This window comes from Solanum lycopersicum, chromosome 8, assembly GCF_036512215.1.
Source record: "Solanum lycopersicum chromosome 8, SLM_r2.1".
Classification (NCBI taxonomy): domain Eukaryota; kingdom Viridiplantae; phylum Streptophyta; class Magnoliopsida; order Solanales; family Solanaceae; genus Solanum; species Solanum lycopersicum.
The window spans coordinates 65,672,867-65,686,864 of record NC_090807.1 but is presented as its reverse complement, the minus strand read 5'-3'; the positions used below and the strand labels follow the sequence as shown (position 1 = coordinate 65,686,864).

The following is a 13,998-nucleotide window of genomic DNA, read 5'->3' as shown; positions in this document are numbered from 1 at the left end:
AAAAAATTTGAATTATAAGACTATTTTCTTACTCCTATAATTATGGAGTAATACGTGCTTTTATTTCATTGCAACCCTAAGGCTTCCAAACTCATTATATAAAATCATTTTATTTGTCAAAATCTTGTTATCAATTGTGTGCGTGTAGGGGTGGTTTTTTTTAGCTTATAAGCTGTTTTAAGTTGACCACATTTTTACCTTTTTGCCCTTAATATTTTCATACAATCTTCAAATTACCCACATAACCTTAACATTTCTTTCTTCCATTTTTTCCTTTTCACGTGTGGATGATAGATAATTACTATTACTAATGAATGAAAATAAAATAAATCTTAAATCTTTCAAGTGATCTATTCAAATTATATATTATTAAAATGTAAAATAAGTTGCACATATAACTTAAATAAAAATTTATATTCCTCTTATAAATAATTTGTGATAATAAAGAAATATGTGAATGATAGACAATTATTATTACCTATGGATGAAACTATAATAAAATCTTAAATCGTTCTTTGATCTATTCAAATTATATATATATCATTAAAATCTATAATAAGTTTATATTCCACTTATAAATAATTTGTGATGAGAAAAAAATATGTGAATGATAGCAAAATATAATTATTTATGGCTGTTAAATATAAATTAATTAACTTTTATTATGTTAACAACTTTTAAGGGTTTTTCAGACATTTTGATTTAAAAAGTTGTTTATCAGCACTTATTTGCCAAACACATCAACAACTTCTTTTTTAACTTCAACACTTTTATCCAAACGCATAACTCCTTATTTTAAAAATAAGTTTCAACACTTTCAAAAGTACTTTTTTAAAGCTGATTTTATTGAACCCATCCAAACGGGCCCTAACTCTTAAATACACTCCCAAAAAAAATGTTTTTTCTTCCTGATAAAATACCTCAACATATATTTTTAAATCGTAATAATATTATAAGTTGATGATTATGATTTATTGATCGACTTCGACGTACATATGAATGATGAGAATTATGATTTCGATACGAATGAAAAGTCTTTTGCATGTTTAAAATGAATAGAAAACGACATGCTCTGCTCATCAGAGCTGCATGTGATAGTAAAATAATATTGGCTAGATAACAACATCAATATATAGATCTGATCTTTATGTTTTTTTTTGTCTATGTTATTATATTAGAATAAAAGATATATTGGATTAATTATTGTCATACATTTCGAATAATTGTTACGCATGAAAAAATGCTACTGAAAATGTACTTACTCCTTCCGTTCTTTTTTATTTGATCATTTTTTTATTTATAATTTTTCTTAATTATTTATATATTTTCAAAAATTAAAAAAGGATAATTTTTCTTATCTATTATATTTTTAAATAAATGATTAATTATTTTAAAAAATATAGAATTTTGCATCCATTTTATAATTAATAAGGATAAAATGACAAATTCACTATATCATTAATTATTTTCTTAATAGGTGTGTCAATTAAAAAATGAACGAGTAAAAAGTATTACTTTGGGTAATCATGAGTTCAAATAAATATTGATTGTGGTGCATTTGTGAACTTTCTTCATCATTAACAAATATTGAGTTTAAGCTTTGGATACGAAGAAAAATACATTGAGAGTGTCACCCAGGAACATGTAGTGTAGTGCGCGATCTAAATTATGAAATAATACACTGACTATATTCATTAAGAAAATAAAAATTGATATGACTATATTGTATCATACTATCCTTATTGATTAATGTTAATTAGTGTTATGTCTTGAAAAATAATTTGATAAATAAACAATTAATTTTCATAATAGAAAATAATATAAAAATGAAAATCTATTTAAAATGTTACTTCTTTTAACATATGATTATTTGAGATCGATGGATTAGTTGAGTTTTAATATTAATATTCGTTATCGAAAGAGAACTTTTTTTTAACCAAAAAAAAATCAACAATTTTAGGGCCCGTTTGGCCATAAATTTTCCAAATAATATTTGGGAAAAATTTGGCATACAATTTGTCATTATTTGGCAAATATCCCAAATTTCCAAATACTAGTTTTTTATAGTATTTGGACCAAATATCATTATTTGGGATATTTTAAAAATTAAAATTTTACCCCAATCTTTTATCTTTTACAAAAACACCCTCTCTAGTAGTTGCTTGTGTGGTATTACATCATTTTTTACGTGAACATCAAAATAGTGATGAAATATTTAGTGAATATTAAATAATGATATGCTTGTTGATGAAAATTATTAAAAATTGGCTTTAGTTAACCAAGTCATGTACTTTATCTACTTCACGATGTATAGAATAATTCTTGTTGCACTCACTCCAAATTATCACATTGTTTCATTGTCATGGATATTATTTGTTATTGTTGTAACTAACATTCAATTGACTTATAATACAAACTTTTAGTTAGTTTTGATAGTTTTTAAAACTTGTGTGTATAAATCATATTTTTCTAAAAAGATGAAATATATTTTTCAAATTTTATGGCCAAACACATGGTGAAATTTCACCCAAATTTTCACTGAAATAATATTTGCCAAAAATATTTGGAAATCTATGGTCTGACGAAGCTAAGGTAATTCTGTCACTATAGATTTGTGTGCCCCATCAAATACTTATTTTTTTTTTCACATGGTACAAAATAGTGCAGAATAAGCACTACAGTAATTATAGACACATATCACATGCATTTGAAAAGCAAAAAATAAGATTGCTGATTTGTTTTTCTCAAAAAATAATTTCATTTTAATTTAAGGAAACATAATAAGAAGTGGGACAAATTAATTATTGAATAACGAGTCAAATCATCTTCTCCAGTTACATTTCTTGAGAGTTTTTTTTTTTTAAGAAAATAATTAAATGGGTTGACTAACAAGAATTATGAAAATAAAAGTAAGAAATGTGATAGTTTGAATTTGTGCGTGTTTTTTTTTTTACCAAAGATAAATAAAAAATAAGAACCGCAAAAGAAGAGAGTAGATAAAAAAGATATAATGGTAAGCACCTTCAACCTTGTAAAATTTTAAACAAAAGAGAAACATTTTAAGTAATATTGATTTGGTGTGTTTTCTATAGTTACTTGATTTCTTTTTTCGATTATATCATGATATAATTTTTTATAATATCTTTATACCTCATATCTTAGAATAATTAATGATATTTTAATAAATTTGTAAATTATAATATAATACGATACAATCAAATCAAATAATAAAAATATTATCAAACAATAATGAACAATATAATGTAACTAAATATTATATACGGTACAATATGAAAAAATAAATAATAATAATTCAAACAGAATGTTAAGGTCGCTTAAAGGAGAAACATAAGGGTAGATCACCACGAGTGACCCTACTATATCTTTAATAAGAGATATCAAGTTTTGTGTATGAATCTTTTTATTTATATAAAAAATATTTTTCTCCATATTGAAAATTTTTATGATGCAAATTTAAAATAATTAATCTCAAACTTTAAATTACAATATATATACATATAAATGATAGTTCTAATACGAATATCTAACGCGAGTGCCGTAAAGAAAAACAAGAGGAGATCTCGTGTGCTGAGTCATTTTAACAGCCATATACTCCCTTCTCACATCTTTCAACACCACCTCTTTCGATCAATCATTCTTGCAATCTCCTTGTTATATGCTCCAGCTGCCATATACACACAGTGTTTCGAATATTCGAATCTAAAGCTTTGTGTATCAGAAATCCTTTCGGAATCTCGTCCAGAAAGATAACTTTCTCTCGTGCTCGTGTTTGTTGATGCTTATCTAAGGGCTGCTTTTGGTGAATCGTCATCTTCAGGTAATGCGGAGATATGCTTTCAAAAGCAAAACGGGTTTTAGTAGTTTAAACTGAGATATGTATGCCTGCGCCAGAATGTATTGATTTGGAACTGTTAACTCCACTGCAAATTGCTCATATAAGCTGTGTTTATAGCTGAATTTTGGAATTTTGTTTATTCGAGTTTTGAATAGAACGGCGTAGCTGTTGAGTGTTGAAGTATCTGCCTAGTTTGTGCTGATATACTGTGTCCTTTTTTTATAATTTTTTGTGTTGAGTGAAATATCTGTCAACTTCGATGCTGTGTACTACTGGTATTCCTCTTTATTTCTGTGTTGTTGACTGGAACTTTTGCTGTGTACTACCGGTAATTCCTCTTTTTTGACTGGAATTTTGGGATTTCTTTTCGAATTTTCTCTAGAATGGGTTAATAAGTTTTTTGTTGTTGCGAGTGAGCTTCTATATTTATTTTATGTGATTGAGTATTCAGCTTGATTGATGTGTGTGATATTGTTTGGTTTCGTCTTTTATGCGTGTGTAAATGTTTTTTCTAATGGTTGTGGTAGTAGTTGTAGTGGTGACCTGCAATTAAGATGTCTAACTGTGTAAGTATGTGAGTTTTATGCAGGTTGAAATGTAAATGGTCATTTTAATGCTATTGAGATTTGGTATTGATTGTTAGGTGCAGTAATTTCATCTCAGGAACTTATTTATTGACATGTATGTAACTTGTAAGGTCCCTAGTCTTAGAGGCAGTAAACCTGGTATAGTCTCTCTGCACAATATTGATTTTATGAAGGCCAAAAAAGAGGGGAGAAAAGGATTAGTATGGAAAGAACATGGTTATATATGAGAGTGTAAGCTTTGGCATAACATGTGAGAAAAGAAAATTGCCTAGTGCGGTTTACTTCTCCTGAGTGGTCTGCGAGCTATTGCGCAGGAGCGGGTTTACACTGCACACCAAAGGGTAACTGCTACATGTCCCTTTGTCATAAAATAAGAGAAGAAAATTGCTGCAAGAGTATGAGGCAGTTATTCACTCAGAGATGTCTTCAGACTCAAAATTTGCTAAAAAGTTTTCAAAATCTTGACTGCACGACTGGTCACCTGATATAATTGTCATTTTAGTTCTGCATAAATTACAGTAGTTAAGCATTTCTCTTCAATTGTGAAGCTGACCTGTCATGTTTTCTTTGAGTATGAAATCAGGGGATGTTCCGAAGAAAATGTGTTATATGATTATTTTAACTAAAACTATGCACGAAGAATGAGCAACTTATCTTTGGCCACAGTGGACAATGCTTGGCCTCAAACTTGAAATAATAGTTTCTTTTCCTCTGGATTTGTCTCTGTTTCATAAGTTTTTGTTAGCATATTATGATTTGTTGACCCATAATAGATTGATATATGTGTATAAAACTATGGTTTGGTGATGCACATAAATTATGCATTCTAGAAGATTTCATTCTCCAAAACCATAGCAAGAATTTGACACCTCTAGGTGATCAGCTGTTTCAGTAAGAATTGTGCTATATTGAAATGGAATTGGTGGGATTACCTTTTCAATTTTCATCAGGCAATCAGTTCTAGCTTTATGGTACTTGAAAACAGTTTCTCATTGTCCAATTTTCTGCTTGTCTTTTTTTCTTTTTTAAAAAAACTGATGTCCTTGTCTTTCTCCTTCTCTTTTGGTTATACAGTGAAAAATGGTTGCTTTTGGAAAAAAGTTGAAGGACAGACAGATCCAAGAATGGCAAGGGTATGCTGAACAACCCTTATATAGACCTAGTTGTTGTAGCGTTCTTTCATTTAAACTTGCTGGAAACTAGAGCATGCATTCTTTAGCTGGATTGTGATTTGACTACAGAAGATACTTCCCATGCGAGCATGTTAAATGCATTTCAACTTGCTACATTTGAGAGTAGTTTTTCCTGTGCTTATACAGTTTAAATGAGTGACATGTAGTGAAATCATAACATCTGCTGTATAACAATAGGACACAATCTCTGTTAATAAGATCTGGACAGTGTTTTAACCGCAATTAAATGAGTGACAGTTAAATTTCAGAAAAAAACAACTAGTGAACTTGTGGGAGGGTTAAGGAAACACATTACTTTGTGATAATAAAGAGACAAGGCAGACTTATGTGGAGACATGTAAAGGAAAATAGCTAAACAAAGAGATATATTAGACCCTACCTCTTGAAGTAAAGGAAAATCAAAAAAGCTTTACATTGAATACAGAGACATATTTGATTGTTTTGTCAGAATTGACTGGTTTTTGTATACTTGAAGAGCTTTATTCTTTTAACTTTCCAGATATTACATCAACTACAAATTAATGAAGAAAAAGGTTAAGCAGTACGATAACCAAATTAAAGCTGGATCACTCGATCGTCGACATGTTCTTAAGGATTTCTCACGGATGCTAGACAATCAGGTAAGAATATGAGGGTTGTGCACTAGCATCTCTTATGTGCATATCAGCCAAATCATGTTAGGGTTGGTTTGTTGGATCTTTTCTGACAGATTTTCCTAACATTTTGTACTATAAAAGTAAGTTATGAGGCTCACCAATACATTTGTTATTCTTTAAACAAAACAAAAGTTTGATCTCTCTTGAAGTACCTATTCCTACTTCAACTAAATCAGGTAAACTAGCTGCAAGTTCTTTTAGGTGACTGATAAAGGCACCCTTCTCCCAAATGCTGACTATGTGCCGAGTTTCTTTAAAAGTGAATATTCAGTCTAATCTGAATAATTAGCATGTTATGGAATCCTCGTCTTTTTCCCACCTCCTCTTCCCTGGGAGAGCAGTCATGGTTCTGTCCATGCCTTCTTCTTCCATGTTTATTTCTTTCTTCTGGCTATTTGTGTCTTCTCTCCCGTCTGCACCTTTCTGTTTGTGTTCTGAATAGGGATTCCGATAGGTCAATCATCAATGGCAGTCTTCAGGAATTAGCCTGTTCTTTTCTGTTTGCTAATATCTTATTCATGCAGTGGTTAAAAGTATGCTCCTTATATGGAAGTAACACTCTCTGACAATGTGGGATCTATATCTTTACTTAAGAAGGAAAACATGAAAGCGTCTGTAATTTTCTTAACTCTTGCAGATTGAAAGAATTGTTCTGTTTATGTTGGAACAACAAGGAGTGCTGGCAAGCAGGATATCTGAACTTAATAAACAGCAAGAGTCTCTTCAAGAACAGCCTGATATATCCAAAATAATTGAGTTGCGTGAATCTTATAGAGATGTGGGGCGTGATCTTCTGAAGCTTCTTTTTTTCGTTGAAATAAATGCCATTGGATTGCGGAAGATCCTCAAGAAATTTGACAAACGTTTTGGGTATCGGTTCACTGATTATTATGTCAAAACCCGGGCTAATCATCCTTATTCGCAACTTCAGCAAGTTTTCAAGCATGTGGTAATATGATAAACTCAACTTACTACTTTTTTTTCTTTCATCTTTTTCTACTAGTAATAACATGACTGCTGCAGTTCTACATCATCAACTACTACTGCAATTTCTAGTTGGCATTTTTAATGAGAAAAATATAAAGAAGAGCTAGACACGATGCAAAATTGAATCTTCAGTATTCGTGATGAGAAAATGTGTGTTTCTTTCAGAAATTTAATAGATTTGTCCTAGAGAAAAATCTCACTGGCAAATGACAATAGTTCAAGCCTTCAAGGTGGGTGCTACTGACCATGAATGGTGATTGCAGGGGCTAGGGGCAGTTGTTGGAGCAATATCTCGTAATCTTGCTGACCTTCAGGACCGTCAAGGAAGCTACTTGTCAATTTATGACCAGCCTTCTCTTCCGCTCCAGGTTTTTCTTTATATCCAATGATCTTATTGTATTATGCTGATTTCGTAAATCCTCTGTGCATATTAGTTTCTTGAACAAATAATTTTGAGGCTTTTCCTACTGTATTCTTATATATTAAATTCTTTTGCAGGATTCTGTTGTTGATTCATTGCAAGCAGCTGTTGATAGATTAAGTCATTCAACAAACTTCCTTAACTTTTTGGCCCAACATGCACTTATCATGCAAGAAGAGTTTCCAACTCCTGTTGAAGAACAAGTTGATGATCAGAGATACCATTTTATGTCACTTATCTTAAACTTGGCAAATACCTTCCTTTATATGGTCAATACATATATCATTGTTCCAACAGCAGATGATTATTCTATGAGCCTTGGTGCTGCTGCAACAGTTTGTGGGATTGTGATCGGTGCCATGGCTATTGCACAGATCTTTTCCTCTGTGTATTTCAGTGCTTGGTCAAACAGGTCTTATTTCAGACCTCTGGTATTTAGCAGTATAGTTCTCTTTGTGGGGAATATCATGTATGCACTGGCTTATGATCTCAATTCAATACCAGTTCTCCTTATTGGTCGAATATTTTGTGGGTAGGTCTCCCTCTCTCTCTCCTCAAATCTGTGCACTTATGCATGTGTTACATGCACATGGTAATCTGTGATGAATATTTTAGATATTTATTTGAAAATTTTTAGGGGTGATGGTAGGGTGTGGAGAGGAGAATTTAACATCTTTCAGACAACTAATATTCCGATATGTCAAAGATGAAAATTGTGCTGAATTGATTTTGGAGAATGATCTGAGGACTTCAAAGGATGTTTTTTGCATTTAATAATTTTTAAAAACTTCACATAATATACTTTAGTTGCAGTATGCTAGGATAATCGCAGTTGATTGTCGTGTATCAGTGGAAGTAAGTTTTTTTTTTTGGGACCAGGTAAACTAACCACATTCAGTCTAGAATACTACAGGGTCATTTGAGTGAAGATTCAAATGAAATGATACTAATGAATTCAGTAAACCATTTGCTTGCCCATCTTCACTCTACATTCTCATTTCATTCCATCTCCAATATGTTCTTGAATTTTCAGGTTGGGTTCTGCCAGAGCAGTGAACCGACGTTACATCAGTGACTGTGTGCCCCTTAAAATCCGGATGCAGGCTTCAGCTGGATTTGTCAGTGCTAGCGCTCTTGGGATGGCATGTGGCCCTGCACTTGCTGGGTTACTCCAAACTAATTTTAAGATTTACAAGTTGACATTCAATCAAGATACTTTGCCTGGTTGGCTCATGGCTTTTGCATGGTTAGTCTATTTGATATGGTTGTGGATCTCATTCAGAGAACCTGCTACTGAAACTGAAGTGAACACTGGTCCTCAAGAACCTGCTAATAATGGTATGTTGAACTTTTTGTTGCATGGTATTGGAATGATCATGTCTCTTGTAGATAAGAGGGTACGGAGGTCAAGCATTAGGGTAGGAGGTTGGTAGGTAGACGAGAGTTGTCACATTTTATGTGGGAGAGACATGGGGCTAGCCTCCCCTCCTTATTCGTGATCATATTTAGGATTCACTTATTTTCTTTTTTATTTAATGTTTATTACTATTTGTTGCTCTATTTGCTTGGTATCCTGTTTTTTGCTATCTTATTTTCTTGTAATCATGCTTTGAATTCTTCTTTTCTTTTGAGCCGAGGGTCTATGGTCCACAACCTCTCTACCCATCAAGGTACCCATAAATTAGACCAACCAGGAAAAAAAGTTTGTCGAAATGTAAGAGCAGGAATGTGTATTTAAATACAGGCTGATGGTTAACCTTTTTATTTGTACCAGTAGAAAATGATGTCCTTGAAAGTGGCATTACACAACCATTGCTCTTAAAAGTGGAGGACAATCAACAAGATGATGAGAATGACCAAGAATATGATGAGAGTGAAGAAGCTCCTGAGGAATCTCGTCAGCCAGCCAACTCTATAGCTGAAGCATACAGATTACTTACACCTTCGGTGAAGGTAAGTTTCCAACTCCAGATAGAGTCCATTGAGCAAAAAAAATGGGTTATTGACATTGCTTGCATTCCTGCTTAATGGCTGTTTTTCTCTTGGGAGTTATCCACAACATGCTCCCTTATGTTTGTTGAACTTAGGAATTTTTCATTTTGTGAAGATTGTAATAATGATGCCAAAGAAGTAATAAGGACAGTGAGTAGGACATGGATGTAATCTATCTTAATATATACACCTATAATACAGATGGAGGTTAACAATGGTGATTTGCTTATTGAAAGCTGTGCATGGTTAGTACATAATCTTTTCTTACTAAAAACGAAAATACAACTAGCAAGCAACTGTATGTCTGATCGGACAGTGCCTCCTCATCATAGCCAAGAGAGAAATCAAGAAAGAGAAGGAGAAGAAAATGAAAAGGATGGATCTCTCTTTGTATGCATATGGGGAAAAAAAAAGCATACTAAGTATAATTTAAATCTGCTTTAAGATTTTAACTATAAATGAATGGTGACTTGACTCTTTCATCTTTCCAGGTTCAATTATTAATCTACTTCATGCTGAAATATGCTATGGAGATTTTACTTTCAGAATCCAGTGTTGTTACGACATATTACTTTAGCTGGTCAACGGGCACTGTGGCAATTTTTCTTGCATGTCTTGGCCTCACGGTTCTTCCAATAAATGTTGTTGTTGGGAGCTACATAAGTAATATGTTTGAGGACAGGTAATATCTTTTGCACCACAGCATGCTTTGGATGCTTACATTCTGGACATGAGGCTAGATTTTCTAAAATTTTCCTGGATATAAATTTTTGGTGCTCACATTGATGCATTATAATGAGGATGAAATAACTTTCCTTTACTTGCATCGAAATGCTTCCTTCCAGCCAGTAGTAAGTGCAAGAGTTTCTTTTTTGGTCCTTCCATCTTTTCTAGTGCATTGAATTCCTTGCTTGTGGATCATTGCACAGATAGTCTTTGTTGTGGCTCCGCCTCTAATCCATGTTAATTTGTATATTCACTTATTTATTATATGATTTCGTTCTACTAAAATTGCAATCACTTCTTGAAAATCACTATCTAATCACACGAAAGCAGAATCAAGATCATGCAACTATTATGTTGAATATTTGCTATGGGGTTCTGATAGTTTCTTCGGCTTGCAGGCAAATTTTGTTGGCATCTGAAATTATGGTATTTCTTGGTATACTTGGGAGCTTTCATATTGTAAGCCCATACACTGTGCCACAATATGTCTGCTCCGGGCTTATAATGTTTGTAGCTGCTGAAGTGTTAGAAGGTAAGACATCTCCTGTCCCCTTCTTTTTCCTCATTAAGAAACGTATGTGTTGTCGATGGAACCTATCAATATGACAAAGCAAAATAAGGTTACTAGCTTTGGATGGTTAGTGAACCAAAGTAGAGTGGTATCATAACATTCTAGACTCTCGCAATAATTCTAGGTTTATTTTCCATTTCTGTCTCACAGATGATGTTTTTTGAACTCCTCTAATAATCAAGCTTATCCAAATATCACAAACTAAATGTCTTTGATTTCAGAAACTAGGCTTAATGGTTTACAGTAGCATATCTTGGATAAGTGGATCCGTTACTGGGTGACGTATGGCCTTATATTTTCTTACTCCTTAAAAGAATGCTCTCCTAGAAAACTAATTCACCTTAAGAACTCTTTTAAAGTAGTTTTAAGCCTCATTTCTTATAACAGAAATAAAATTTTCAATCTAAGTGGATCGAGGCGCAGAGACTAATTGATGAAAAAAGACAAGTTGGACTTTTCACGACTGATTCCTTCCGTTAGATCTTCCATGATGAGCCTAACCCTGCTGATTGTATCTTTCTTAAACGTTCTTGAATTGGATAAAAACCGAACTCTCAAGCATAAACTATGAATAATTCAATCCTGATGATGTCAGGTACATGTTTTACACTACTTGTATTCTGAATCTCTCTATTTATTTGGTTGATGTTATCAGGTGTCAATCTATCGCTCCTCTCTCGAGTCATGTCATCCAGACTCTCTCGTGGAACCTACAATGGAGGTCTCTTGTCTACCGAAGCTGGCACATTTGCTCGGGTGATTGCAGATGTAACCATAACCCTTGCTGGGTATTTGGGACAGAGTAAGCTCTTGAACGTCACACTCCTCCCTTCACTTTTGATTTGTGTAGCCTCTATTATCGCGACCTGTTACACATACAATTCTCTTTACTGAGCACCTTTTGGATTTCTTAAAATGTAGTCGACCATTATAGCATTATCACCCCTCAATTCTTTTCCACCTCCCTCTCTAGTTCTTTAGCTGAGTTGTCTTTGTGTAGGTACTTTTTTCTAATGTGTAATATTGATGTAAATTTTCGGTTAATAACTAGTTTATTGGTTTTCTTTACTTTTAATAGGTTTTTATTATTCAATATCTGCTGTTTGTCGTCATTGAGCTGTTGTTAATTCATGTGTGAATTTAATAGGAATTACATACTTCATAGAAGTAATTGTGTCACGATTTTAGTAGACAACACATTTATTACTTTAACTATGAGTAGATAGTGTCTATTCGTACTTTAATTTTGAACTATGTCTCAATTATTATGGTTACATTGTTTAATCATGGGATAGCTTTGGGATAAGAGTCCATACATGAGAAATTTTGAGTATATAAGTAAACAAATTATTTACCGTGATATGGTTTTTATAGACCTACGAACTTAGATTTAGAGCAGACGATAATATTAGCAGATTTAAAACTTTTGTCGATGTATTGTGTGATTAAACATGTTTTTGTTTATTTTTTATATTCTAATATTTTAGACTTGGTCATTATTTTAGAAAAGAAAGAGAAGTTTCACTATGATGAGAAGTAGCAATTACGTGACACCTTACCCAATTTAATTAATTTCGACGGGCAATCTGCCAACTAGATGGGTCATTAATAAATATTGACAAGAAATTAAATTGTCCTCGTACAAACTGACAATACTAAGTTAAAAAAGAAAAAATAATCGCCAATTTAGTATGAAGATCATGGCCTTTGGAGAAGGTTCATGGAACTACGATAACTTCCTACGTCGTTAACTGGAATTAGACATTAATTAGATGTCTCGAATTTGAATTCTCAAAATTTTAAAATTTCTAGTAAAGAACGTTTTCCCTTGGCCATACACAACACTAATTTGGATATACAATATATATTGTTCAAACAAAAAACAAAAAAGCTGATCTACACTTGAGAGTTGACAACTTTGTATAAGTGTATGAATAGAGTAATTTAATTTGTCTCACGTCTTAATACATATAAGTTTATAGAAGCCAATTAACATTGTATTAAACAATATTTGTTTCCTCAACCTTTATTTTTTGTGTGGTCAATTTAAACTTTTTGTTGCTCTATAACTTCGTGGTTGGAAGTTGAGTTGTGCTAGTTAGACACCAATAAAACTAGACTTCATATTCATAAATTTTGATGACTTATTTTCAATTGTCCTTTTTCAAATTGGGACCCTTGAAAAGAATTACAGATGAAAAATAATTAGAATTCCACCGCCAATTATACTCTTTATATAACATTTAATATTGATGAAAAGAGGTTGGGTCTGAAGGTTTTAGCGGTTCAAAATTTAAGCGGAGATAAAAATTACTAGGTGATTCTTCTCATCTGTTCTACCTTTGATAGATAGAGTGAATATAACTAGTCAAGATACCAAAAAAACTGACTGAACACCAATTATCATTAAACCAAAAGGAGGTTGGTTGAAACATAAAATATGAACAATAATTAATAAACACAATTGTGACCTCAAACTCAAAATAGAGAGAGATTGAGTTATGTGGATGAAGATGAATTAGTACACATGGAAATATTGGTGAGTTTAATTTCTCTCATTATAATCTTCAGCTACTCAAAACAGTTGTTACAATATCTCATTAAAACAATAAAACGTAACCATTACCAATACCCTACATAGATCGCAATAAACATTAGTTATGAAATTCGTCACTGATAACAACTTGTAACGAACGAGATTTTGTAGCATAAGTTGTCTATTTACATATTTCATTGTTGATAAGAGATGTTTATAATCCTCCCTAACTAAAACTTATATACTACCTTCATATAGTAGATTAGTAAAATCAATGTATATGTGTTGCTGGAACCGAATTACCATGGTCAAGCTAAAATATGTGCATGTACATATTTATATATAAAAAAAATATATATCATTGAGACTAAAGTTCAAAGCTAAAGATTCAGAAATTGGACACAACATTAATATTAAGGCCATTAAATTGACGGATTGAGTTAAAATTAGGCAATAGTAAAATGAATTGAGTT

The 13,998-nt window shown here is 32.2% G+C and overlaps 1 protein-coding gene across 4 annotated transcripts; it reads left to right on the top strand.

Annotated features, from left to right (window-relative positions):
* Positions 1-3,411: 3,411 nt before the first annotated feature.
* LOC101248506 (SPX domain-containing membrane protein At4g22990-like) lies at positions 3,412-12,064 on the top strand. 4 transcript variants are annotated; one of them, XM_004245610.5, is made up of 11 exons: positions 3,412-3,838; positions 5,518-5,576; positions 6,136-6,256; positions 6,930-7,241; positions 7,543-7,647; positions 7,778-8,232; positions 8,734-9,038; positions 9,475-9,653; positions 10,184-10,374; positions 10,817-10,950; positions 11,645-12,064. In XM_004245610.5, the coding sequence occupies exons 2-11, from the start codon at positions 5,524-5,526 to the stop codon at positions 11,881-11,883; spliced, it is 2,094 nt and encodes a 697-aa protein (XP_004245658.1). In that variant the 5' UTR covers positions 3,412-3,838; positions 5,518-5,523; the 3' UTR covers positions 11,884-12,064. The 4 variants fall into 4 exon arrangements, with proteins under 4 accessions (XP_004245658.1, XP_010325437.1, XP_025888210.1 ...); XM_010327135.4 differs by having other exon boundaries at positions 3,535-3,838; positions 9,478-9,653; XM_026032425.2 differs by having other exon boundaries at positions 3,837-5,414.
* The last annotated feature ends 1,934 nt before the right edge of the window (positions 12,065-13,998 follow it).